Source organism: Peromyscus leucopus, chromosome 15, assembly GCF_004664715.2.
Source record: "Peromyscus leucopus breed LL Stock chromosome 15, UCI_PerLeu_2.1, whole genome shotgun sequence".
NCBI lineage: Eukaryota > Metazoa > Chordata > Mammalia > Rodentia > Cricetidae > Peromyscus > Peromyscus leucopus.
This window is the reverse complement of record NC_051076.1, coordinates 58,324,132-58,350,338: the sequence shown is the minus strand read 5'-3', so window position 1 is coordinate 58,350,338 and position 26,207 is coordinate 58,324,132. Positions and strand designations below refer to the sequence as shown.

Genomic DNA, 26,207 nt, shown 5'->3' with positions numbered 1-26,207 from the left:
GAGCCCCTCTTTTGTTCCCACAAATAGAAAAAGAGGTAAAAAGGAGCAAGCCCCTGACTGCTGAGGTAAGAATTCTGGGTCAGGAGTTAGTACCTGTCTTCTTGAAGCAAGAACTCTGTTAGGTTGACATACCTGTGGCTCAACAACTGTAAGACACATGCCAACTTGTAGGTTGTTGAATTCATAATGGTCTCATGAACTTTTCCATCTGCCAGTACCCCTAGACTTCACATGGGGGAGGAGGGGCTATAGAATCTCATCATGACAAGCGTTGAGCTGTGTGCTGCACCCCAGACCCCCCAGCAGTGAAGTTGAAACATAAACCTGCGTGCTTCTATATCTGTTTCTTTTGTTCATTTCTAAAGTGGCCTACAGAATGATTTATAATCTTAGCCCCTGAAACTTTATGACCACTTTTGATACTAAATAGCTTCTACTTTAGTTAAAACAGTGTATTCAAGTTTTATTCTAAGTGATAAAATTACACTCACATAAGCTATAAGGTCCAATCACTTAGATATTTAATACCCACACACATTTGGAAAACCAGAACTCACCCTTGCATCCTTTGAATGGGCTCCAGGTGAAATCCTTCTGACAAATCACAGCCATCCGATGTCTTACAGCAGGCTCATAGCCAGGCTGGCAATTGTAGTATAACATAGTCCCAACCGGATAAAAGTCTTCTTTTGTTGGCTTGGGATTTCGTATCCAGGAAGCATGTGGAATGTCTGGTATATTAGTGCAACTATCTGCTCATAAAACAAGAACAAGAGAAAAGGACATGGTTAATAGGGCCGCCATAGCACTCAGAGAGCATGTCTCATCAAAGGGTACCAAAAGGAACTAACCTTCCATAGCTCACATTGACCACACCAGAAAATGTATAAGGATGTTTGCCAAGATTGGCCCAGCACCTGACAGGTTCTCACCAAAGGCACTACCAAATGCTCTCTGTGTGCTGTGCCAACCACACTCAACAGTAATTCTTCTTTCTGTTGTACTTCAGACAGTTTTGTTTCTAAATTGAAGCATTAGGCTTTTTAAAAGAACATGGCAGGACAACTATCATAGACAGCAAAAACTAACTGTGTATGGTTTCTTGACTAGAGAAACTGAACAAAAGTTATTTCCCTCATCCAGGAAAACTCAGAGCAAGAGCAAACAGAGCACTAACAATTTTCTGCCTAGGCTTTGAGTCCTTTCCTCTTTCCTTGCCTGGTACTGCTAGTTTATAAGTAATACACATTTACCTGCGCAGTTGATGTTCATTATTTTGAATCTCCAAACATTCACCATAGGATATAGAGTAAAATCCTTCAGAAAGTACAGGTTGACAGTTTTTAATATTTGTGGAGTTGTGTGGCTTTCTACGCTGTCCAATTTCAGGATATCTTCATCATCTCATGAAGAAACCCCATGTTTTTAGTATTACTCCCACATTGAGCTTTTTAAATAAACGTAATCACACAATGTGTTTTCTTTTCTTTTTTGTAGCTACCTTCTTTTACTAGAAACCATACTCCAAAATTAATCCATGCCAGCATTTATCAGTACTTTGTTTTTATTCTGTATGATATTCCATTGTATAGCTCTACCAATTTATCACTATTGTCCCATGGATGGGTATTTGGGTTGCTGGCTCTTAAGAACAATGCTGGTCTGAACTTTCATGCAAAACCTTCTGTGTGGATATTTGTTTATATTCCTCTCTGATAGATACTCAGGAAAATGACTGTGAATCATACAGTAACAACATGCTCATACTTCAGAGGACTGTTGAAATCATTTTCTAAAATGTCTGTAATAATTTAGATTCCCACCATCAGTGTATAGAGTTCTAATTTTTCCACAAATCTTGGTAACTATGTCAGGCTTTTTATAGAACCATTCTGATATTATTTATTATTGCTAAAAGACAATCTTTACAAGAAATAAGAGAGCAATTTGCTCTGGCTGGAATCATGCAGGAAAACATGAGCACAAGAAAGGTCATTGTATAGATACTTAAGAAGTAAGAGGATGATACAATCACCCATCCCTAGTTAGCAATGGAGATGGGTTTGCAAGACTTCCAAAGACCCCTAGTCCATAGATGCTTAAGTCTGTAGTATAAAATAACACAGTCTGTCCACATAGCCTACATACCTCCTCCTCCCACATACTTTAGTTACTGATTTGCCTATGATAATGTCAATATCAGTAAATACTGTTTCAGTAGAGTGTTTAGAAGCTATCAACAGAGAGTCTGTACATGTTTAGTACAGATACATTTTTTTCAAACATTTTAAACCCACAGTTGATTGACTTCCCAGATGTGGAAACTGGATACAAAGAGTCAAGTAAGCCCATTTCTTCTATACAACTGATTTTAAGGAGCATGCTATAAAAATGAAAATAATTGAGTTATTAAGCATATGTAGAAATATGCTATGGTTAGCAATAATAGCACAGGGTGATAGCTGTAGACAAAGACACATTTGACAATAAAAACAGCAGACATTAGCTGGAATCTACAGGAAGAAATGAAGAGTCTATGGTAGAGTGCAGTAAAGTGATTGCCTACAGTGTGTAAAGACCTGGGTTTGGTCCCCAGCTCAAGAACAATAAGGAGGTAGCTGGAGTGAGACTGGAAGCTATAAATACACAGTTACACTCTGCTTTTCTCTCCACAATCATAAATACATGAAACATAAAATTTTATAAAGTAGTAATCTTATCTGTGCTGTGGACATCGCTCTGTATGCTGTGAATGTGTTGCTCTGATTGGTTAATAAATAAAATGCTGACTGGCCAGTAGCCAGGCAGGAAGTATAGACAAGACAAGCAGAGAAGAGAATTTTGGGAACAGGAAGGCTGAGTCAGGAGTCACCAGCCAGACACAGAGGAAGCAAGATGTGAAGGCAGAACTGGGAAAAGGTACCAAGCCATGTGGCTAAACATAAATAAGAATTATGGGTTAATTTAAGTAAGATCTAGCTAGCAAGAAGCTTGCCATGGCCATACAGTTTATGAATAATCTAAGTCTCTGTGTGTTTACTTGGATCTGAGCAGCTGCAGGAGCCGGGTAGACACAGGAAAACTCCAGCTACATATCTGTTGTGTTGTTTCCAACAATATGGATGTGGAATGTTTCGTTGGATTGTGGGTTCATGTTTTTCTTTACTTTAACTCTATCTTCTCACTGCTGTGTGGCTTCCATCATCTCTGAATGAAAACACTGATGTTAATTTTGTTGATGCTCTGTGTTTCTCTTGGTGCTTCCTCTCAAAAGCATTTTCTGTTTATTTTTACCTTTCAATATTTTCACATGGTATCTCCAGGATATATGAAAATGTAGCCTTCTTCAGTTCAAGTGAGTTTCTTGGATGTATAGATTAAATATTTATGTCAAATTTGGAAATAGTTGATCATTTTTTCTCAGAATAATTTTCTCTTCCTTTGTCTCTCTTCTCCTTTTGAAATGCTTGTTACTATTTCTCTTGTGCACTGCTCCTCTTTTCTCCTTTTTTTCTTTCTATGCTACAAATCTCACAATCTCTCTTGCTTCTGTCTATAAAGTTGGTTCTCTCTTCATCTTACTTGACTTTACTACTGAGCTCCTCTTGTAAATTCTCCCTTTATTTACTATGTTTTTCAATTCTCAAACTTGCATTTAATTCTTAAAATGATTTATCTTTACTGACATTTCTGTTTGATAAGACATTGTCATAATACTTTCCTTTAATTCTTTAAACAATGTTTCCTCTAGTTTTAAAACATATTTATAATAGCAATTTTGAAAATATTTTCTGTTTAGTCTTATATTTGGGCCAATTCAAGACAGTTTTTATTGCCAGCATTTGCTTCATGTGAGTTACTCTTGGTGATTTCTTCATATCTGACCATTATTTCTTAAAAACTGGACATATAAAATAATAGTGGTTTGAATACTCTTTTCCCCTCATCACCATTGGAACCTCTTTATTTTCCTTGTTTGCTTGTTTGTTTGTGTCTTGACTGGAGTGCTCAAGTTGAATCTATTGCCCTCAAGTATGTGACATCTAATGACATAACTCAGAAAGCACAGCCTTGAGCATCCACATAGTCTTCCTAACTACCTGGAACAACTAATTTTTCTCTTTGATTCTCTTATTGTACTTTTAGCTGATCTGCCTCTGTAGTAGTATGTACAATGGCTAGCATTCAATATTATCTGATTGTCCCAGTGTATGGGTTTAAAAAAATCCCTGGGGGGCATATATTACTTCATAGTCAGGCTCAATTAAAGTCAGGGAGCTATTGGGGGATAGAATGTTCAAAGTCTCTGAAGCCTGTTCTAAATCTACTCTAGAATATTCTTTTTATTTGATCTTTGTTGTGTATATTAACTAGTCACAGTACTGTGCTATAGAAGGGAATTTTCATACAAGTGTATAGTATATACAGTGAGCAGATCTCCTCAAACCCCCTACTTCCCTTTTCTCGTCCCTACCCTCCTGTTAGTCCCCTTCGGCTCCCTATTTCACTTCTACTTTTATGGCATATACTCACATGAGATTTTATGTATTGATATATAATCTAGAAATCAGAAATGAGAGAAAACATACGATGGTAGTCTTTCTGAGATTGGGCTTAATTCCCATAAGGCAGTTATCTTGTGCTATAGACAGGGACTGAAAAGACTAAGTCAATTCCTTCACCAGAACCCTTTGTGTAGTGGAGGGACTGTGAAATGGGAGAAGAGGTATGTCTGTAAGGAGTCCTACATTCAGCTGTACCCACCACCAAGTACACATAGTCTACAGCCCAGAGTCAGGAGAATGAAATCTATCAATATTTGTTTGTTTCCAAGTCTATAAAATGGGGAAACTGGAGGTGATAGTTTGCTGGCTAGCCTACTAGAACGTTTCTCTTCCAAGACAGAGTGTTCAGAAACAGGAGGATATAATTGCTGCAGCTGCCTCACCTGGATTCTCTATCCAATGCAGTAGAAGCTGGGTGGATGAACAGACCTGATGTCTGGCTGCTGACATCTGCTCCACATAAGCTTTTCACAGCATGGAACTTTAGAAAATTCACAAGATTCAATAACAGTCTATCCCACTCAACAGCAGATGAGAACTGCCATTTATGAGTTCACAGAAAGAGTTCTCAAAGAGTTGTTGTTGCTCGTTCAAGACAATGGCCTCTCAATATTTCTCTCAAGTATCCATGGATTCGCTGCACAAATGCTTCTCAATTTGTTGTAACTCCTTTGAGTACTCTCCAAGATCACTGAATGGTTTCTTTATTTATTTTGGTCAGTTTAATAGATGTTTCTCCAGGGTAGAGATCTACCCCACTATACTTGTACCACTGTTACAGAAGTCTCCAGGATAAAGACTCATAGTACTTCATGAGTGTAAAACTAAGAATATCCTTATAAGACATCAGAGGCCTCTTCCCCTTAGCAGCTGTGTGAACTTGAGAAGTCACTTACCTTCTGAAAATGTTTCCTCATCTGCCAAATTAGGGCAATAATATTGCCTACACATGGTTGATTGCTTTAATTCTTTTTATGAACCAAGGCTAGTTCCAACTTAACATTAGTACATTTATCACTATTGAAAAGATCCACAAGTTAATTGTTTTAGAGTGTCTAGGCCATATAACACTTTTGTACAAAATTAGAAAGGGACATTTTATTACTTGTCTTTCAAAAATCATTTTGCTAGCCAATTATCTATTAACTGTCAAAAATTAATGATAAAGTCTGTAGTGGTATTTGCTCCGCTCATGACCTTGGGCTATATGGCCCAAAGGGGCCTGATGTAACCAGACACTGGATGACCTGGGAATTGAACACAGGTCCTCTGTAACATTAGTTAGTGCTCTTAACCATTGAGCCATCTCTCTCCTCACTCCAAGAGAATATTGGGCTTCCATGATACTCTAGAAGTTTGTTTTCTTCTTGGCACAAAATGGCCTGCTGGGCAAAGAACTGCCCTTACCTTGACTACTGGCAGTATGAACGCTGTTCTTTCCAGATGAGTAGAACACAAGGAACAGCAACTACTGAACTTTGCCAATACAGGGTAAGATGGTCTTTCAAAATTCCTGCTTCTGACATTGGTCTGTCACATTTTCTAGGCCTGTAGCCAAAAATGGATGCCCCAGCAATGAGTGTTTAGGCTGCCAGCTGTCTCTGTCAATTCTTGCAGTTTTCAGAAGCTGCTCACTTGCACTCGCTGTTTACTCAGGTAATATTATAGCCTTCTCAGGTCTTTGATGGGGTTGAAGGCTAGATAATTACAGTAATAATCCTCTCATATCTTAGCTAAGAACATTTTAGATACTGAAGTTAGAATCTTCAGGATAGGACAGCTATTGGAGTAATCTCAGTAATTTGCCATTTACCTATGATCTGGACTTTTCTGACATTTAGCATGTGTTTCTTATTGGATGTTGTTCTTGTTGGTTGTAGTTCCATCTTTGTTTATGTTATTACCCTTTGTTTTTCTTGGACAATACTTGATAATCATTCTTATTGTATATAGTTTGCATTAGGTTTAGAACCTTCTTATTTAGACACGAAAGGGGAAAAATTTTAAGAGGTCACATACAACAACAAGAAGCACTGTCTCCTTTGGACCGTATAGCCCAAGGTCATGGGTGGAGCAAATACCACTACCTAAGTATACGAATCTTCTATGTCTACAACATCAACGCTTCTCCTTAGGACTGGTGTGTGAATAACAATGTATGATAGATGACCTTACAAAGAGTACTAAAGTCACCCTTCTTTCCAACAAGAAAACAAGATAAATATTGCTAATCCAAATTTACATTTTTGTGATTGGGAATCTAGACATGAGGGTATGTCCACCCATTCCTTAGGTTCCAGACAGTGAAGGTCCTTCCTGGTCCATACTTACTGAGTTCACAGATGGGGGGAGGACTCCAGTTCCCATCAGCTCCACAGTGAATGTAACTGCTGCCTCTGAGGATGAACCCTTTCGCGCAGGTAATTCTAACGGAGTCTTTGTGTTTGTAGGTAGTTCTAACTCCAGAAACAATTGTTCCATGTGAAATATTTGGCTCAGAACAGGTGATTCCTGAAGAATTATGAGAAAAGGCAAGCAGATTTTAAAAGTTAAAGGGTATTGGGGCAATGGCTCCGTAGGTCAAGTGTGCACAAAGACCTAAATTCTAATTCTCAGAACCCATATAAAAATCCAGCATGGTAGCATACATCTGTAGGCTCAGTGATCCTATAATAAGAGAGGAGACTTCCCTAATGCTGGAAGGACAGTTATCTTGGCGTATGCTGCTTAGAAGCAAAGCCAGACATGGTAGTGTGCACCTTTAATCCCAGTCCCTGGGAGGCATACATAGTGAGACCCTGTCTCAGGGTGGAAGAGGGGCTGCCTCAAGGTCGGAGGTCACCACTAACCTCCAAGGTGTCCTCTGACCTCCACATGCGTACTATGACACCCGTGCACCTGTGCACGCACACGCATGTACACACACACACACACACACACACACACACACACACCACAGATAATTTGAGATCTAGGGATATAGCTTAGCAGAAGGGCACCTGCCACGCATGTATGATGCCCTGGGTACCACAAAAAAAAAATGTATCTTGGAAAATTAACATAAATAGTAGAAGGAATTTTATTGAAAAAGACAGGGGATAGCCGGGCGGTGGTGGCGCACGCCTTTAATCCCAGCACTCGGGAGGCAGAGCCAGCGATCGCTGTGAGTTCGAGGCCAGCTGGCTACCAAGTGAGCTCAGAAAGGCGCAAAACTACGCAGAGAAACCTGTCTAAAAAAACCAAAAAAAAAAAAAAAAAAAAAAAAAAAAAAAAGAAAGAAAAAGAAAAAGACAGGGGATGCCTCTGAAAAAGCCAGTGAAGAAGTCAGAATAAGAAAAAAAAATAGACTTTATTTAGAAATAGAGAAAGAGCTTTAGATATCCATAGAATAATTGAAAAGGATGCCAGAAAAGAGCAGAGATGGAAACAGATCCTTGACACAGAGACCCTTGCCTCAGCAACTTAGTTCTCTGTGGAGTAGGGGAGCAGAAGGCACCCAGAAGCTAAGCCAGACAGAAAATCAGCAAGTCTGACTCTCAAGACAAGCTGAAAACCCTCATAAGCCTCAGATCCAACTGTAAGACAAGGATTCCTGCGGCAGATGGGGCCAGCCATGAAGAAAAGTCCCTTTTGTCACAGGGCTGTGACTTTGGAGACAGCAGCAGAGCAGATACAATCCTAAAGGAAAATCTGTCCCTACCACTGAGCTACCCTATGGGCCTGAGGTAAATCAACCAACAAAAACCAGCCCCGGGTTAGGGAGCCTTGGTCTGCTGCAGTCTCTAGAGAGGAGAAGCCCAGAGCAGCAACTGTGGATAAGAGGGGGGTGAGTGAAGAACTCTTCCACCCCAGTTAAGACAACGAAGGGATTTCCTACAGGCATGCCTGCGAGGCTGTCTTCCAGGTGACTCTGCTTCTGTCCAGCTGATGGTTAACACTAATCATGCCAGATCAAGATGAAAAATCTAAGAATCCCCTGCACAGAAGAAAGAAATAAGATAATACTAAAAGCAGACAGCATCTACTCAATGGAAGGATAACAGAAAGTTTCCCAAATCTAGAGAAAAGACTTCAAATACAAGGGGCATTTAGAACCCAAAACAGACATGCCAAGAGGAGGACTCCCTCCAAAACATATCATAGTCAAGATGTTAAAAATGACCAAAGGGTAAAAGTCAGGGGCTCAGTGGATAAAGACACTTGCTGGCCAAGCCTGACTACCTGAGTTCAATCCCAAAGACCCACATGGTGACTAATTTTCCTGATCAAAACAGACTTTAAAACCTCTCATTAATTTTTATAAGCCAAATCCAAAACCATTTTAAATGATCATAGGCCACGACCAAGTGGGTATCATTCCAAAGGTCCAATGTTGTTTCAACATAAGTAAATCAGCAAGGTAATATATTCAGCATATAAACAGACTTGAGTACAGAAATCACATGATCATCTCAACTGATACAGATAACACCTTCCACAAAGTCCACCATCTCTGCATGATAAAATTCCCAAAGAAAGTAGGAAGAGAAGGCCCACACCTCGACATTACAAAGGCTATAAACAACTAACCTATGTGTGTGTGTGAGACGGCTGGGGGGGATGGGAGGGGTGGGGAGGAGAATCTGCAAACGCCACAGCCAGTAGAGTGTCAATCCATAGGGGCAATCGGTTCAACAGGACTGAGTGTAAGTGTTACAGCTCCGATAGAAAGGTATCCTGGCAGCCAGAAGCCAAGGGATACCACAAAGTCACACCACACAACAAACCTCATACAAGAGATTTACTGGGAGGGGAAAAAAAACAGGATGGTGGCTGGGGCAAGAAAGAGCAGCAAACAGAACAGGATGCAGGGTTTATACAGGGTTTCTTGGGAAGGGGGTGGAACTTTCCAGGGTGGAGATTGGTGGATTTCAGGTCCAGAGATTGGGCTTTTACTCTGTAGGGTGGGGCTTGGGTCCAGCAGTTAGGACAGTTATTCTGTGGGTGGAACCTGGCAGTTAGAGGTCCTCAGGGGAAGGGCCTGGCCACTCACGTAGCTTGAGTGGCTTAATGCTCAGTAACTGCTATTGACTCCAAGTAATTTATTTTAGGCATATTTAAGCACAGAACAATTTGAGGAAAAGTTTCCTTGTGGCAAATAACTTAATCCCACATGTACAACAGAGACAAGGACATGACTGCCCTGAAACTCTTGTAAAGTACAAGTGCTTTCTTCCGTAAAGACGGGTTCTATGGATTAACAGAGCAAGTAGGCTCAAGGTAAACAATGCTCATGACAAGGATCTAGGGGGAAATAGTGCTATAGACTGGCTGAAATAAACAAGCCCAAGAGTCTTGGGGAATCGGTATGGCCTGGCCATACAGGTAGTGCAGAGGTCATCAGGCTATTCACCGCATCCATTCCTAGCCTTCTGAGTGGAAAACAGGTTATACATGTCTCCCTTTGAAGAGACAACCCTGCACATTTGATATTCCTGGTTTCCCTAGTGCTTATATGTGAATATAAGTATCTACATCCTTCCAATACTATAGCCAATATCATACTAAATAGGAAAAAATAGAGTATTTCCTCTAAAATCTGTAATGAGACTCAGGCGCCTACTCTTGCTACTCCTATTCAATTGCAGTGCTTGAGACCCTAGCTAAAGCAATAAGACAAGAATAAGAAATAAAGGAATATAAATAGTAAAGAAAAAGTCCAAGTATTCCTGTTTGCAGATGGCATGCCCTATAATTTTTTAAAAAAATTAAAGACTTCATCAGAAAACTCTTAGATCTGATAAATACTCTAGTTCAAAAATAGGATATAAGAACACATATATATTACTAGTTCTGAATAAAAGGTGGCAATATAGTCACTCCCAGCCAAAGGATAGAATTTATTTTTCTTTCTTCTACTAAAGAAATTAGAAAAATACATTTCCATATGGAAATGCCATGCAACCTAAGAACCTGGACTGCTGAGCTCTATTCTAAGTTGTTGGCATCTCCAGGGAAGGTTGTCTGAGTGTAGCGAACACCTTTGAACAGACTGTAGATGAATGAGAAATTCTTACTTTACCAAATCACTGTGATAGAGTGTTATTTGACACTCTAATGCATTGAATATCTCTTAGCCAAATAATAGATGCACACACACACATCCATTCATTTATCTTGAAATTGTTCTACTTCCCACAATAAATCCCCCTTCTTTTTTCTTCTAAGCAAAACATACGTGAACAATTGAAAGCAGAATTAGCACTGGGACTTACTTTCACAAGTAGGGGGGCTTGAGCTCCAAACACCTACTGTTTTGTTCACTACGGTGCAGGTAATGGAGGCATTGCCACGGAGCATGAAGTGGGGATCACACCTATAGGTGATGGAGGAGCCATATGTGTAGAAGTCATCACCACCACTGTGCCTCCCATTGCTGATGTCTGGAGGGGACTCACACTTGACAACTGAGAAATCAGTAGAAGAGAAATGTTCAGGGATGGGCATGATAACAATTCTTGCAAATGTATGTGGAGGGTACAAGCGTCAGGAAGAACACACGGAATCATTCCCTAACACAGTTCTGCTTATAGCCAAGTCAAAAAGATTCTTTACTTACTTACACATTGTGGGAGAGGATCGCTCCAGGCTACTCCTTTACTTTGGATCTCACAATAACTAGTGGATGAGCCAACTAAGATATATCTAGATAAGAGAAGGTCAAAGGTTTTAATGGAATTCCCACTTTAAATAAAGTTGTGTAAAGGTGACCAAACAGATAATAAAATGAAGAAACGATGTTTTCTCAGCTAAGGAGTCATCGTGGAGGGTTTTGGGGAGAGAGGGACAAAATAGAACAAAGTATAATACCACATGTTTGAGGATGCCTGATGAACCCGTTTTTTTTTTTTTTTATGTTAAAGATTAAAAGTCAAAAAGTGTAGTGACACATACATACAAAAATGTCATAATGGAACTCATCACTCTGTATGCTAACTTTAAAACTTAATTCAATGGGTGGTGGTGGTATGTGCCTTTAATCCCAGCACTCAGGAGGCAGAGCCAGGCGGATCTCTGTGAGTTCGAGGCCAGCCTGGTCTACAGAGTGAGTTCCAGGAAAGGCTACACAGAGAAACCCTGTCTCAAAAAAAAAAATAATAAAACTTAATTCAATTTTTTAAAAAATCATCACACATTATAGTAGGAGAACATACTTCAAAATGTATTCCAAGTGACAGTTACAAATGATCTACATATTTAAATTAATGTGCACATTAAGATTGTACATTACATAGCAGTGAAAAATTGAACCATATAAAACAAGCATAAAAAGTCCAATAAAAACAAGTAAGAACGCTGAAGGATGGCTCAGCGATTAAGAGCCCTTTCATCCGGGCGGTGGTGGCGCACGCCTGTAATCCCAGCACTCGGGGAGGCAGAGCCAGCCGGATCTCTGTGAGTTCAAGGCCAGCTTGGTCTACAAAGCTACACAGAGAAACCTTGTCTCAAAAAACCAAAACCAAAAAAAAAAAAAAAAAAGAGCCCTTTCAAAGGACTAGAGTATGTTCCCTAACACCTACCTAAATTCACGGAAATCCACCTGTGTCTGCCTCCTAAGTATAGTATTAAAGGTTTGCATCATTAAACCCAGCAGGATTCAGGATTGTTTTACATTACTTATTCTTGAGAATTTCACACAAACATTGTATACAATGAAATATAGTCATATACATTGCTATTTCCCCTTCTACCTTCCCTATGTAAAAATCTTAAACATGAACTAAATTTGTTATCAGAAAAGGGAAATATAAGAACATGTGCTAGTATCTTGGCTTGTATTTGAATGAGGAAACACTACAAAGATATAAAAGAAATTGATAAAAGCAAATTCTTTTGTTTAAATATAGGAAGGAATAGGGTACACGGAGAATGGGTGAAAGTGAGAATTATTAATACATACTCTTAATATCACTTTAAATTTTGAATGTAGCTATTTTTTAAAGTTAACTTGTAATTATTTCTAAATTACCTCAACTCACCCTTCTGAGCAGCTGAATTCTACCTGTGATCCAAAGGAGAAATCAGTCTTGACTTCTACTTGTCCATTCCGTAAGTCTCCCGGATTCCTGCACGATTTTTCTAGAGGAAAATTAAAATGATGGTAAGTGGTCCCACCATTCACAGATGCGACCATTGGAAACTTAACAGACCTAAGTCTACCTCCACATTCAGAAAGACCTACCTGTCTAGAGTCACATTTATCTCTGAATCTGACACACTGAATTTTGGTTCTGGAGAGAAGATTCACACAAATTTTGATCTCTTTTAATCACCCTGGTGTATTTTAGCAATAATCATTTTCTTGATTATAAAAAGGGACAAAAGAGAGAAAGCAGACATTATATGCCATCATTCTTAGGGACCGTGCAGGATGATGCCCTGCTCACAGTGTGAGCTCCTCTTCCAAGTCCACAAAATACTTTGTTTTATGCATGATTTTACTTAATTTTTAAATTAGTATACAAAATAATGGGTTTCATTATGACACTTTCATATAAGAATAGCATTTTATTTTAATCATATTCATCAGCCATTGTGGTCACCTTCCTTCCCCTAATATATGTATGTATTTATATATTGTACGTGTGTGTATGTATGTATGTATGTATGTATGTATGTATGTATGTATATGCATGTATTTTTTTTTAAATTCCAGATTCTGTGTATAAAAGCAATGCTCACCATGTGTTTGAGGTAGGATTGCTACTTTCTGGCCATTAAACCCCAGAATGTTTTATCATTATTATTATCATTCCTATTTTTATTGTTGTTGTTGTTGTTGTTGCTGTTTGGGGGTTGGCCACAGCCTGCACGTGGAGCTCAGAGGACAGTTCTGGAGGGTCTGTTCTCTCCTTCCACCTTTATACAAGTTCCAGGGATGAGCCTCAGGTCACCTTCACCTGCTAACCCATCCTACTAGCCCAACATTTTCCTTCCTTTCTTCTCTTTACTTTTTGTTTCTGAGACACGGTCTGTCACTATGTAGCCCTGGCGGGCCTGAGAATCACTGTGCAGACCAGGCTGGCCTCCAGCTCAGATAGGTCCTTGCTTGCCTCTGCTTCCCAAGTGCCGGGATTAAAGGTGTTCACTATCTCACACCAGGCCTTAGTCCCAATATTTATTTAAAGAAGTACCTGGTGAGTTACTGAAAACTTAGTTAGGGTTACTATTGCTGGGATGAAACACCATGACCAAAGCCACTTGAGGAGGAAAGAATTTATTTAGCTTATGCTTTCACATCACAAATCCATCATTGAAGGAAGACAGAACAGGAACTCAAGCAGGGCCAAGACCTGGAGGCAGGAGCTGAAGCAGAGGCCATGAAAAAGTGCTGCTTACTGGCCTGCTCCTCATGGCTTAGTAAGTCTGCTTTGTTATAGAACCCAGGACCACCAACCCAGGGATGGAACAACCCACAGTGGACTGGGCCCTCCCCCATCAATCACTAATTAATAAAATGCCCTTCAGGCTTGTCTACAGTCTGATCTTATGGAGACATTTTCTCAACTGAGGCTCCCTCTTCTCTGATGACTCTAGCTTGTGTCAAGTTGACACAAAACTAACCAGCATAGTATAGTGATCTTCATTGCAATTAGCTTGTTTCTTATTTTTGTTTTGTTTTATTCTGCTTTTCAGAAGATTCATACATATGTACATTCAAATTGCTAGTTGATGAATTCACTAGTTCCTTAGTGACTTAAGATTCAGTAATTATATAACCAGAGACAATGTTCTGAAACTGATACATGCACAGGTGAGAAAAATGAATGTTGATACTTACTGACACAGGCAATATCAATCCGCCATTTCCCATCAGGTTTACAGTATATAGCCTGGCTTGAAGATGCCCTACTGTAGCCAGGACGACAAATGTATTTCAGGGAAGTTGAGCTTTCGAAGTCTGTCTGGTTCATCTCACTTACTGGCATGGCATCAGGTAAATCAGGTGGTGGACCACATTTACCTAGACACCAAGAGGACGGCAACACTAAATGTCATACCTAAGACACGGCACCTTAGTGTTTCAGTGCTATAATTGTAGAGGGAAAACAGTTCTTTCCTCCTCTAATCAAAAAAAAAAATCATAAATGTACTATTCCCCTGTGTCATGAGTTCATGAGAGATGTACACATATGTCTGTTGATAAATGATAACAACAATGATGATAAAAGGAATACATTTTGTCCCTTCTCTACTATATAAAATAATTTTTCTAAAAAGGACACAGTCATAAATTTCATAGCCTGTGTTACCCATCTCTGCTCAGAAAGCATCTATGAAATGCCAAAAATTCCTATAAATTTGCCTTAAGAGAAACATTACCATTTCATTTGGACTGACATAATGAGCCAGACATGGTGATGTGTAAGAAAGATTATGAATTCAAGTCCAGCCTGGGTGATATAGAAGAGAAAGCATAGAATTCTTGAGACATAAAAATCTCAATCCTACTTTCCCTATTAAAAATGAATAGTGTATAGTATATAGCATATTGATATAAATTTAAAGTTATTCTTAATATATATATATATATATATATATATTTTCTACTTTTGTTAAGGTATTGTACCTATGCAGTTCATTTAAAAATGTAAGGTAAAGTTCTAGTTTTTGAAAGCTATTATTATGAACTATTCACAACAATCAAGAAACAGGTCAGTAGTTAGTCATCTATAACAATCAAATTTGTAGGTGTGTTAGGTATGTTTTTAAGATCATATAGAGATATATTTTAGATAGATAAATGGTTTTCAAACACTTCAACAGCCTATGGAATATGGCATTTAAAATGTTTTGTTAATCTAAGGTTTTTTTTCATGACAATGAGAACCATCTGCTCCAGGCAGCACCAATTTATTTCAGAGATGATGGGCATTGAAGAAACTCCTTATGGAGTTTGCTTTTATTGTGGCAATGTTAGCCACTGGACAAAGAAGCTGCTCTTGCCTTTGACTGCTGGCAATGTGCTGTGCATACTGAACGTGAAGGACACACAGGAAAAAGACTGTTGAACTTTGCCCAAACAAGGCAGGACAGTCCTTCAAAATTCCTGCTTCACAGAAGAGTCTGCCAGATATTCTGCAGGACACAGAGGAAAGCAATTGATGAACTTTGCCAATACAAGGCAGAACTATCCTTCAAATTTCCTGCTTCACTGAAAAGTTTGCCAGATATTCTGGGCCTGTAGGCTGAAGATGGATGCCCCAACATTGCAGAGGAACATTGGGTGACTGTCCAGGCAGTCAAATGTCTCTGTTGTTAGATAATATTACATCTTTCTGGATGGTCTTGGATGGAGTTGAAGACTAGGTAGTTATAGTTGCAGTTTTCCTTGGGTTATGATAGAAAGTAAGTTAGGTGTAAAACTTTGGATTCACTAAGATAGGATAGATAATGCATTATTTTCTCTGAATATGGACAGAATATTGTAAATGTAATTCTTACTTGATAACTGTTTTTTATGGTGATATTTTATTTGTACTGAAATGTGATTTTAATTGTATGTTAATAAATAAGTTTGCCCGGGGGTCAGAGCTATTAGAGCCATAGCAAGAGCGTGGCGGTGGTGGCGCATGCCTTTAATCCCAGCGCTTGGTAGACAGAGCCAGGTAGATCTCTGTGTGTTCAGGGATACAGCCAGAATTGGAGACATACACCTTTAAGACCTGGAGGGCTGTACTTACAGGCAGTGATGAGGCAGTCATGTGTTTGGGTTTACAACCAATGAGAAGGCAGAACCGAAAGACTATATTAAAGACATACACACAGGAAGTAGGTCTCTTTCGGAGAGGTGGGAGCACCACAGGAAGGGTAAGGTTTTAGCTCTGAGCTCTGACCTCTTGGCTTTCTCTTTTACATTGGTTCTGTGTTTCTTATTTAATAAGACAGTTGGTTACATCTACAGTTTTTATTGTGTATAGTTTTACCATGTTAAAGTTAAAGCCTTTCTTTTTATTTAGACAAAAGGGGTAAATGTTGTAGAATATTATTTTAAGGTGTGTTACTTTTGTTTATGTTGCAATTGTTTAACTCTGTGGAATCTGTGTTACTTTGCCTCTCTAAAACACCTGGTGGTCTAATAAAAAGCTGAATGGCCAATAACAAAGCAGGAAAAAGGGTAGACAAGGCTGGTAGGCAGACAGAATATATAAAAGAAGAAGTCTGGGAGGAAAATAAGAAGTATCCAGATAAGGAGGAAGACTCCAGGAGCCAGCCACCCAGCCATACAACAGCCATGGAGTAAGAGTAAGATTTACAGATGTGCCAGGTGGTGGTGACGAACGCCTTTAATCCCAGCACTCGGAAGGCAGAGGCAGGCGGATCTCTGTGAGTTTGAAGCCAGCCTGGTCTCCAAAGTGAGTTCCAGGAAAGGCACAAAGCTACACAGAGAAACCCTGTCTCGAAAAAAAAAAAAAAAAAAAAAAAGATTTACAGATGTAAGAAGCCCAGAGCAAAAGATAGATGGGATAATTTAAGTTAAGCAAAGTTGGAAAGAAACAAGCCAAGCTAAGGCCTGGCAATTATGAGTAAGAATAAGCCTCCATGTGTGATTTATTTGGTAGCTGGGTGGCGCGCCCCTCCGCCCCCAGAGAAATGGTTTGCTCCTCATTTCTCCATTCCAGACCAATCCCAAGCCATGAAATGTGTTTAATCACTGTTAGACAATATAGGTTTGTTTCAAAACCTAGAAACACCTAGCTCCAGATGGCAAAATAAATCCTTTGTTGCTGAAACTGGATCTCCACTAGCTTAACTATCTCATCCAAAGTCTTGTAAGTAACTCTTGGTTGTCCATCTGGACTTTTTGCCTACTACTCACCAAAAACAGCAACCCAGAGAGCAGCAATGATGGTCATTTGGAACAAAGTTGGGTCAGAGACTCTCCAGAGCCTAGAGAAGGGCCAGGCCACAGCATCCCTGTTTCTATGAAGCCTCCCATGTGGAGCTCTGGTGGGGCGCATAGCCTGCAGATGCTTTGCCCACATTGGTTCTGCCAGAAAACCTGAATTTAATAAGCAACTGTTTAATCTACTTGTCATAAAGCATTGGGATAAATGCTACAATATCCACCTCTTCAAGGAAGTGACAGCCTAGATGGGAAGAAGAGAGGCAAGTAAGGATGTTAGCACGAGAAACAACAAGGACTCGCCTCTGCAAAGACCACTGTGGGAAGAGAAATTCATTCCAAGTGGGGAGAGGAAGTGAATTTGCAAAGGAGGATATATCTGAGCAGTGTTTTGTGAAGCCAGAGAATAAATTCAGGTCATCTGGGAGCAGAAGACAGTGTTTCAACTTTGCAAATCAAGAGACCCCCTCCTCTCTCCTAGTCCCTTACTAGACACCTAATCCTGTTGGTTATTCAGAATGTAGACACATATTAAAGACTGAAGAGCTAACATGCACATATAAGAGAAAACACACAATATTTGTCTTTTGGGGTCTAGGTTACTTAGCTCAGGATGATTCCTTTTTCTAGCTTCATCTGTTTACCTGTGAATTTCATAATGTTATCTTCCTTAACAGCTGAGTAATATTGAATTATGTAAATGATTCACATTTTCACTATTCATTCACCAGTTGATGGACATCTAAGCTATCTCTAATTTCTGGCTATTATGAATAGATCAGCAATGAACATAAATGAATAAGTATCTCTGCAGAAGGATGTCGAGTCCTTTGGGAGTATGCCCAAAAGTGGAGTAGCAGGATCTTGTGGTAGATTGGTTTTCAGTTTTTGAGGACCCTCCACACTGATTTCCACAACAGCTATATCTGTGTGGACTCCCACCAGCAAGGAATAAGTTTTCCCCTTTCCTGGCATCCTCACCAGCATGAGCTGCCATTTGTTTATTGATCTTGGCCATTCTGACTGGAGTAAGATGAAACCTCAAAGTTGTTTCAATTTCCATTTCCTGATGGCTACAGATGTTGAACATTTCTTTGTTTCTCAACTATTTGTGTTTCATCTTTTGGGAACTTCCTGCTCACTTTTCTGCTTAATTCTGTACCCCATTTTTAATTGGATTATTTATTTTCTTGATGCTCAGGGCTTTTTAAAATTCTTCATGTAGTCTAGATACTTGCATTGCAGCCAATGTATAACTGGTAAAGATTCCTGAAAGAGGATGTTTTTCTTCTTCATTCTATAGGGGCTGCTTTGCCCAAACAATGGCGCCCTTTGATATACAGAAGCATTCTAGCCTCATGAGGTCCTATTTATTAAGTGTCCATCTTAGTGCCTGTGCTATCAGCATCCTGTTCAGAAAGTCCTTTCCTGTGCCAATGTGTTCAAACCTATACAACATAGTCCTAAGGATAAACAAAAGCTAGAACAGGAGGACTAAATGGAGAGGGGAACGGGAAAGCAGGGTACAGGAGGGAATATGGGGAGTGACAACTAACGTTAAAGGCCATTTGAAAAATTCTATGGAAACATGCTACTGTAGAAGCTTCCTAAAATAGATGCATTTATGAAAGGAATTTAAGTAGAGTCACCATACAATGGGGGAGACAATGCCCCAAGTAGACATCTTATGCCACCAAATATCACAGGCTACATCTAAGGCTATTGGCTGCTTTTCACCTGATGGTGAGTTCCCATTTCTGAAGACAGCAACACTTATGTCATCAAACATAGAAAAATGAGCTCATGCCTAACTAGAAGCTTCACCCTTGCTAACTAGCGTTCGTGGTACTAGAAGGCATTCTGCCTAGAAGGTAACTAGCGGAGGAGGAAGGTGATCAGCAATATCACCCAGATACAAACTCCGAGACCTACAACAGAGAACTGCCTGCAGGATACACTGGTACACAGTGACACGAATGTCGTGGGAGTAAACAACCACTCCTCCTAAATCGGATTTAAGGCCCGCTCCATGAGATGGAACCCAGACATGGCACTGCTACACTGGCCAAGAACTTGAGATCAGGTCGGTCATGGGCCTAAAAGAAAACCTACTACTATCATTCTGCTACATGAACATAACAATAAAGTGACCCCTAATGATATCGAAATACCCATAGATGAGTACCTCACTCAATCCTCATCAGAGAAGTGTCTTCTTGCAGTAGATTGGAATTAACACAGACACCCCAAACTGGACAATGTGTAGAAAGTGAGAGGCTTCAAAGCATTCAGTCCTAAATGAGATGTCGTCATCAAACCCCTCCCCTCAGGGTTCAGGGATCTATGAAGAAGAGGAGGTGGGAAGATTGTAAGCGCCAGAGGTGGTGGATGACTCTAAGGAAATAGTGGCTTCCATACACAACTCTTAACTTTTTAACTTAAAAAAAAACCATAATACGCATAATGTAACTCCATGTATAAATATACAAGTATAGTGTGGGTTTGTTTTGCTTTGATTAGGTTTGGTTTTTCAAGATAGGGTTTCTCTGTATAGCCCTGGCTGTCCTGGAATTCCCTCTGTAGACCAGGCTGGCCTCGAACTCAGAGATCCACCTGCCTCTGCCTCCTGAATGCTGAGATTAAAGGCGTGTGTCACCACCTAGCAAAGTGTTAAAACAGATTGGCAGAGTCAAGGGATCAAGGAGTTTACTGTGGGGTAACTAGTAACATCAGAAGCTATACCAGTCAACCCACCAACAGGACCTCCCAAACATGAGCTGAACAAGGAGGACACCAATGAATATACAAAACTAGATGGGGAAGAGCTCATAGGGCCTTGATTCTACACACAAAGAACTATAGACAACTTAGGAAAGCTGGGCGGGGGAGGGGAGGGAAAGGTGGTCTTCTCCAGGGAAGAACCACAGCAACTGGTTGTCCAGTGCCAAACATTCAGCCCTGAAAACACACATACAAGTAACATTATGTGGACTGAACAGGTTGTATTTAGGAATATATGATCACAATCAGAACTAACAAAAAAAAGGTCATAAATTTGAAATAGAGCAAGAAAGGATGCACAGGAGGATTTGGGAGGAGGGAAAGGGAATGGGAAAGTGTAATTAAATTATAATCTCAAAAATAAAAAAAATAGAACACAGAGATGTATCTCCTAAAGGATCTGATGACCAGCTTTACCCACAACCCCCCACCCAAGTGATCAGTAGCTCACTGACCTGCAGTAGCAGAGGAAATGACTCTGTGATGATGCCTTGATCTCTACTGTACTGTACTTGATCTCCCAAGATGACAGTTGATCACAATATCCTAAAGGCGGCCAGTAATTGCTCCACCAAAAAGTCCCTGGATTCTCCCCACACACGTGGTCCTTGGATTCTACCCACGCAGGTGGCTGATCAGAGGCAGGTAAATAAAGATGGACAGGGAGAAACTCTCCTCTGTCCCAGTGAATGATTAACAAACTGGATCAGTGGTATTTACCTAATCTCCTTCCTCACCAGCCTGCAGTCTTGATCATGTGTTGCAATTATTTATTTTCTTCTCTGCCAACCATTTCCCCTAAGTTAGAAGGGTGATTAGAATTAGATGCCAGAATGTTCCTTTTTTTTTCATAATCATAAGAGTTATGCAACACAAAATCCAACCAGCCTAGAAACCTTGAGAAGTTCAGACCCACTCCAACCCAAGGGGTCCTCTTCCCGGGACACTAGGCCCAGGGACATTCAGGGATCCCAGGTCTGGGGGCCTTGCTCTTCGCTTGTCTCCATGAGGCACAAGGAGGTACAACAGATACAGAATGTATCTTTTTAATTGGGTTTCTGTTGTGTGATAATGTGCCTGGAACATACTCAGAGCTCAACAAATGTTGACAATCCACCAGCAGGCACCAAACGGTCTCCAGAAGCTGACCTCACACCAATTACCACTCAGAAGAATGCGATGGAGAGGCTAGTAGTGTTAGACATCACATAAATCTACAAATAACATCAAACCCTGACATGGCCCATTTAATCTGTCAATCCTAAAGTTTCAGATTTGTGTGCCCAAAAGACTGCTATTGAAAAGCAGTTCTGGACCAGTGAGATGGCTCATTGGGCAAATGTGCATGTTGCCAAGCCTAATGACCTGAGTGTCATCCCCAGCATGAACCAACTCTGATGACCACACGCTTGCCATGCCATGAATGCGCCCCATATAAATTAATAAATGTAAAAAAAATAGTTCTTACTAGATGTAGTGATAGGAGCTTATAATTGTAGCACTTAGGAGGCTGAGGCAGGAGGATTAGGAACTCAAGATCAGCCTGGGCTGTATATAAGATCCTGTCTAGGAAGTCAAGGGCTAGAGATGTGGCTCGGTGGTAGAGCACTTGTCTAACATGTACAGGGTGCTTGGGTTTGATCAGCACAGCAAAAAAGAAAAAAAAATTCTTGGTGGTATCATAATTTATTTTCTGTAATAAACACTAATGGCCCCCCAAAATGAGCTCGTCAGGGAAGTTTGACAGGGGTGTGAGATTGAGGATGGGCCTTGAATGATAATCACAAATTACTAGATGAAAATGAGAAGGAGATTAGAGGTAAAGAAAGCACAGCCACTTCACAGAGCTAAGAGACTCACTTAAATTTGATAAGAATCCGAACAAAGGACAATTCTACAAAGTCCTGAAAGTTGAGTTGGAGGAAATAATACCTTTAAAGTTCAATCTTCAAAGCATCATTTCCAATGTGTTCAAGCTCTTTGCTCTGGTCTCTGCTGTGGTGGGCGCAGAGCTTCCTCTCCAAGGAGACTGACTGGCTTGTCTAACTCTCAACGGATCCTTTTGCCTTCTCTTTTACTAAAACTCCTTCTGTATTAGTTCACTTTGTCTCTTACTCCGATGTGTTCCTGCAGTCTTGCCAAAACTTCAAACCCCCTTTCCTTCTTTAATGTGATGCCGCACTTCTCAAGAACGAAGGCTTTGCAAGTTCAAATGTCTTCCGTGTATTTCTTATCATTTCTGTGAAGTCTTTAACATCGCCAAACATTTCCACTCTAAACCATTCTCCCCCCTTTGACTCCGTGCTGTCAACTGGGCAAAAGTTAGAATCATCTGGGCATGTCTGTGGGGGTTATCTTCATGATGCTAGTTAAGGTGGGAAGACCTGGGCACCACAGGGGACACCATTCCCTAGGCAGGGGGTACTGGGTGACAAAGGACAATGACAGCACATGCATGCATTCATTGTCCTCTTCTGACTGAGAACATAATATGATCAGCTACTTCAAGCTCATGAAGTCTTTAATCTCCTGTCATGATGGACTGTAATAGTGAGCTAAAAAAATAAAAAACAAAAGGCCTGAAGTTTTCTCTGGAAAGGGTATTTTATCACTGAAACAGGAGGAGAAAATTGAGACAGCTCCCACAATTAACCTTCAATTTTCCTGATTCTTCGAATTTCTCTTAAATTTTTAATAACTCCTTTTCCTCTCTCATCCATAAACATAAATACATTCCATTCCCTTCTCTCTCTCTCTCTCTCTCTCTCTCTCTCTCTCTCTCTCTCTCTCTCTCTCTCTCTTTTTATTTTATTGTTTAGATGTAGCCCTGGCTGGCCTGGAACTCATTATGTAGACCAGGCTGGTCTCTGCTGTGCCTAGCTCTTTTCCTTACTAAAGAAACAAAAGAAACAAACAAAAACCTCTTCACTTCAATGAACTTATCTATTCTCATCTTTTAAACATCCCCAGGAGGAGGGCCACTCCGATATAGGCCATAGTCTCTGATTACTTTCCCCAGGAGGAGGGCTGCTCCGGTGTAGGTCTTTGTCTCTGATTACTTCCCTAAGTTCTGTTCACTTTATTGTTGGCTGTGCGGTATAGTCAAATACCTCACACACAGCACAGCTAAAGAGAGAACTCTGGGTCCTCAAGAAAGGAATTTCAGGGCTGCTTTTGAATACCTCTTCCCTAATAAAATCAGGTCACAAGTCATTTCGACATAAGTACCCCACAGCTCTCATTCTCTCTGTTTCATTTGAATTCCCTCTGCCGTGAGAATAGCTGAGACCGTCAGTATCTTTTGTGTGGATGTCTCGGTCTGTTTTCTGTTTCTGTCACAGAATGCCCAAGACAGACTGCCTTATAAAGAATAGAGATTCCTTCTTACGTCTCTGAAGACTGAAGGGCCTGCTTCTGGCAAGGGCTTTGTGGCTGCCTTGTCCCACAGTAGGAGGTGAAGGACAAAAGGACAGGCAGGACAAAAGGACAGGCGTGAGGCAAAAAAAGAAGGAATGGAACTGAACTTGATTATTTTGTCAGGTCTCCTGTGGTGACTAATACACTCAGTACCAATCCATTCCGAGGACACAAGACCCTAATCGGCTCCTGCACTGGATAGTTTTATGTCAGCTTGACACAAGGTAGAGCAGTGGTTCCCAACCTCCCTAACGCTGCGACCCTTCAACACAGTTCTCAGGTTACGGTGACCCTCAACCATAAAATTCTGTGTTGCTACTTCATAACTAATCTTGCTACTGCTATCAGTCGTAGTGTAAATTTCTGATATGCACGATATCTGAAATGCGCCCCCTGTGAAAGGGTTGTTGGACACCCCCAAAGGGGTCATGACCCACATGTTGAGAACTGCTGAGCTAAAGTCATCTGAGAGGATGACTATAAGAAAGCAGGCTGAGCAAGCCAAGAGGAGTAAGCCAGCAAGCCGCACTCCTCCGTGGCCTCTGTATGAATTCCAGCCTCCAGGTTCCAGATGTGCTTGAGTTCCTGTCCTGACTTCCTTCAGTGATAAACTACAAAGTGGAAGTGTAAGCCAAATAAGCCCTCTCCTTCCCAACTTGTTTTGGTGATGGTGTTTCATCACAGCAATAGAAACCCCACTGGAGTTGTCTCCAACACAAACTTCGGGGAACACACTTGAACCACTGCAGTAAGTAACCCTTTACTGGTTTCTCCATCTCATCCATTTTCCACCTCGACCCATGCATGCTACAGGTGGTTTTCCTTACCACTGTGAGAAATCATTCTCTGTGTTGTTCTCATCTCACTCCTTGAAAGCCATGTGTGCCCTGCCTAACAAACGAAGTGCAAGTTCTCTGGCAGACGTTTTAAAACTCTCTGTTGGCTGGATTTAAGCAACCTTCCTATCCTTCACCATTGCTCATGTTTCACTCAGGCCAGCCCAAGTTACATGCTATTGCCTAAACACGTTCCATGTTTCTTGCATCTCAGCGGCCCTTTCTGAAAAAAAAAAAAAAAAGCATATCAAAACTTCACTTTAAGACATTAAAGTGCCTTAGGCAAGCCTTCGGTTTCCTGTATCTTTAAGTAAGGAGAAGAAAATGCACTCATGTTACTGCACCATCCCAGACCACAGGGTTGTCATTGTGTGATAGCTTGTTTATGTTCTGACAAATACAGCTTGCCTGGAGATCAGAGGGTGGAACCAGCCACTAGTTAACCATAGAGGCCAGGCAGTGGTGGCTCACACTTAAATCTTTAATCTCAACGCAGGAGGCGGAGAGAGGAAGTGATAAGGTGAGGAGGGGACAGGATCTGGAGAGGTAAGAAGTCACTGGTAGCTGCTCCTCTGCTTCTCTGAACTTTCAGATTATTATTACCATGATATCTGACTCCTGGTTTTTATTGATGGGACTAATTAGGTTCTTGCTTCACATGGTGATGAGGGGCTGGGAGTCATCCTTTTTTTTTGTTTTGAGACAGGGTTTCTCCATGTAGTTTTGGAGCCTCTCCTGGAACTCAACTGTGTAGACCAGGCTGGCCTCGAACTCACAGAGATCTGCCTGCCTCTGCCTCCCGTGAGCTAGGATTAAAGGCATGCGCCACCACTGCCCTGCTTTTGAGTTATTCAAAAGGCAGTAACAATATTATCATATAAGGTTTAGAAACCTGGCTTCATAAACCAGGTGTAGAGAAGAGTCTGGAGCCTAATTCAACTTCTGTCACAATGAGCCATTTTACTTATTTTATTTTGTTGGAAACATTTTAGTGTTCTTAATAATTCTTTGAGAATTTCACATGGTATATTTTTTATAGTATTTTCCCATCCTCCAGCTCCTAATTCCCTCCACCCACAAGACTTCATGTTCTTTCTCTTTAAAAAAAAAAAGTGCCAGGCCATAGTGGCACACAATTTTCATCTCAGCCCTCCTGAAGCAGAATCATGTGGTGATGTATTGTGTCCCCCAACATACTGTGTCTTCCAACAAAATTTACCTGAGGATCAGAGGCAAAAGCCAGCCACTATATAGAAGTCAGGCAATGGTAGCACACGACTTTAATCCTATCACTTGGCAGGCAGGGATCTGTCTGCATCTCTGTGTGTTTAAGGCCACACTGGGAACAGAGCCAGGCATGATGGCACATGCCTTAAATTCCAACACTAGTTAACCATGGAGGTCTGGAGATCTGTACAGACAGACAGGAAGTGACAGAGATGGGCAGGAAGAGGAAGTGATGTAGCTGGACAGAGAGAGCAAATCAGATGGCAGAACAGCAAGGCATACAGGCATGGGTAGACAGAAAGTAGCTCGCTTTTGGAAGCTGGAGAGTTGGTGAGGTAAGGTTCGCTATGGCTTTCCCTATTTCCCTGATCTCTCGGGTTTTCACCCCTATATCTGGCTCTGTGCTTTTTATTTAATAAGACCATTTAGAAATTCATCTACAGAAGCAGGTAGATCTCTGTGAATTCAAGGCCAGATTGGAGTATAGAGAGAGTT

The 26,207-nt window shown here is 40.7% G+C and overlaps 1 protein-coding gene across 4 annotated transcripts in view; it reads right to left on the bottom strand.

The window, feature by feature from the left end:
• The window catches only part of C4bpa (complement component 4 binding protein alpha), a 49,118-nt gene extending 28,236 nt beyond the window's left edge, over positions 1-20,882 (bottom strand). For 2 of the 4 annotated variants that reach the window (XM_037211449.1, XM_037211452.1), the window contains exons 1-8: positions 20,688-20,882; positions 17,425-17,607; positions 14,386-14,568; positions 12,584-12,683; positions 11,164-11,249; positions 10,820-11,011; positions 6,897-7,076; positions 558-752 (exon numbers count right to left, since the gene is read on the bottom strand). In XM_037211449.1, coding sequence (XP_037067344.1) covers positions 558-752; positions 6,897-7,076; positions 10,820-11,011; positions 11,164-11,249; positions 12,584-12,683; positions 14,386-14,568; positions 17,425-17,590 — 1,102 coding nt within the window. In that variant the 5' untranslated portion in view covers positions 17,591-17,607; positions 20,688-20,882. Of the gene's footprint in view, positions 1-557; positions 753-6,896; positions 7,077-10,819; positions 11,012-11,163; positions 11,250-12,583; positions 12,684-14,385; positions 14,569-17,424; positions 17,608-19,636; positions 19,793-20,687 lie in introns of all 4 variants that reach the window. The other 2 variants (XM_037211450.1, XM_037211453.1) reach the window with 2 other exon arrangements.
• Between the last annotated feature and the right edge of the window lie 5,325 nt (positions 20,883-26,207).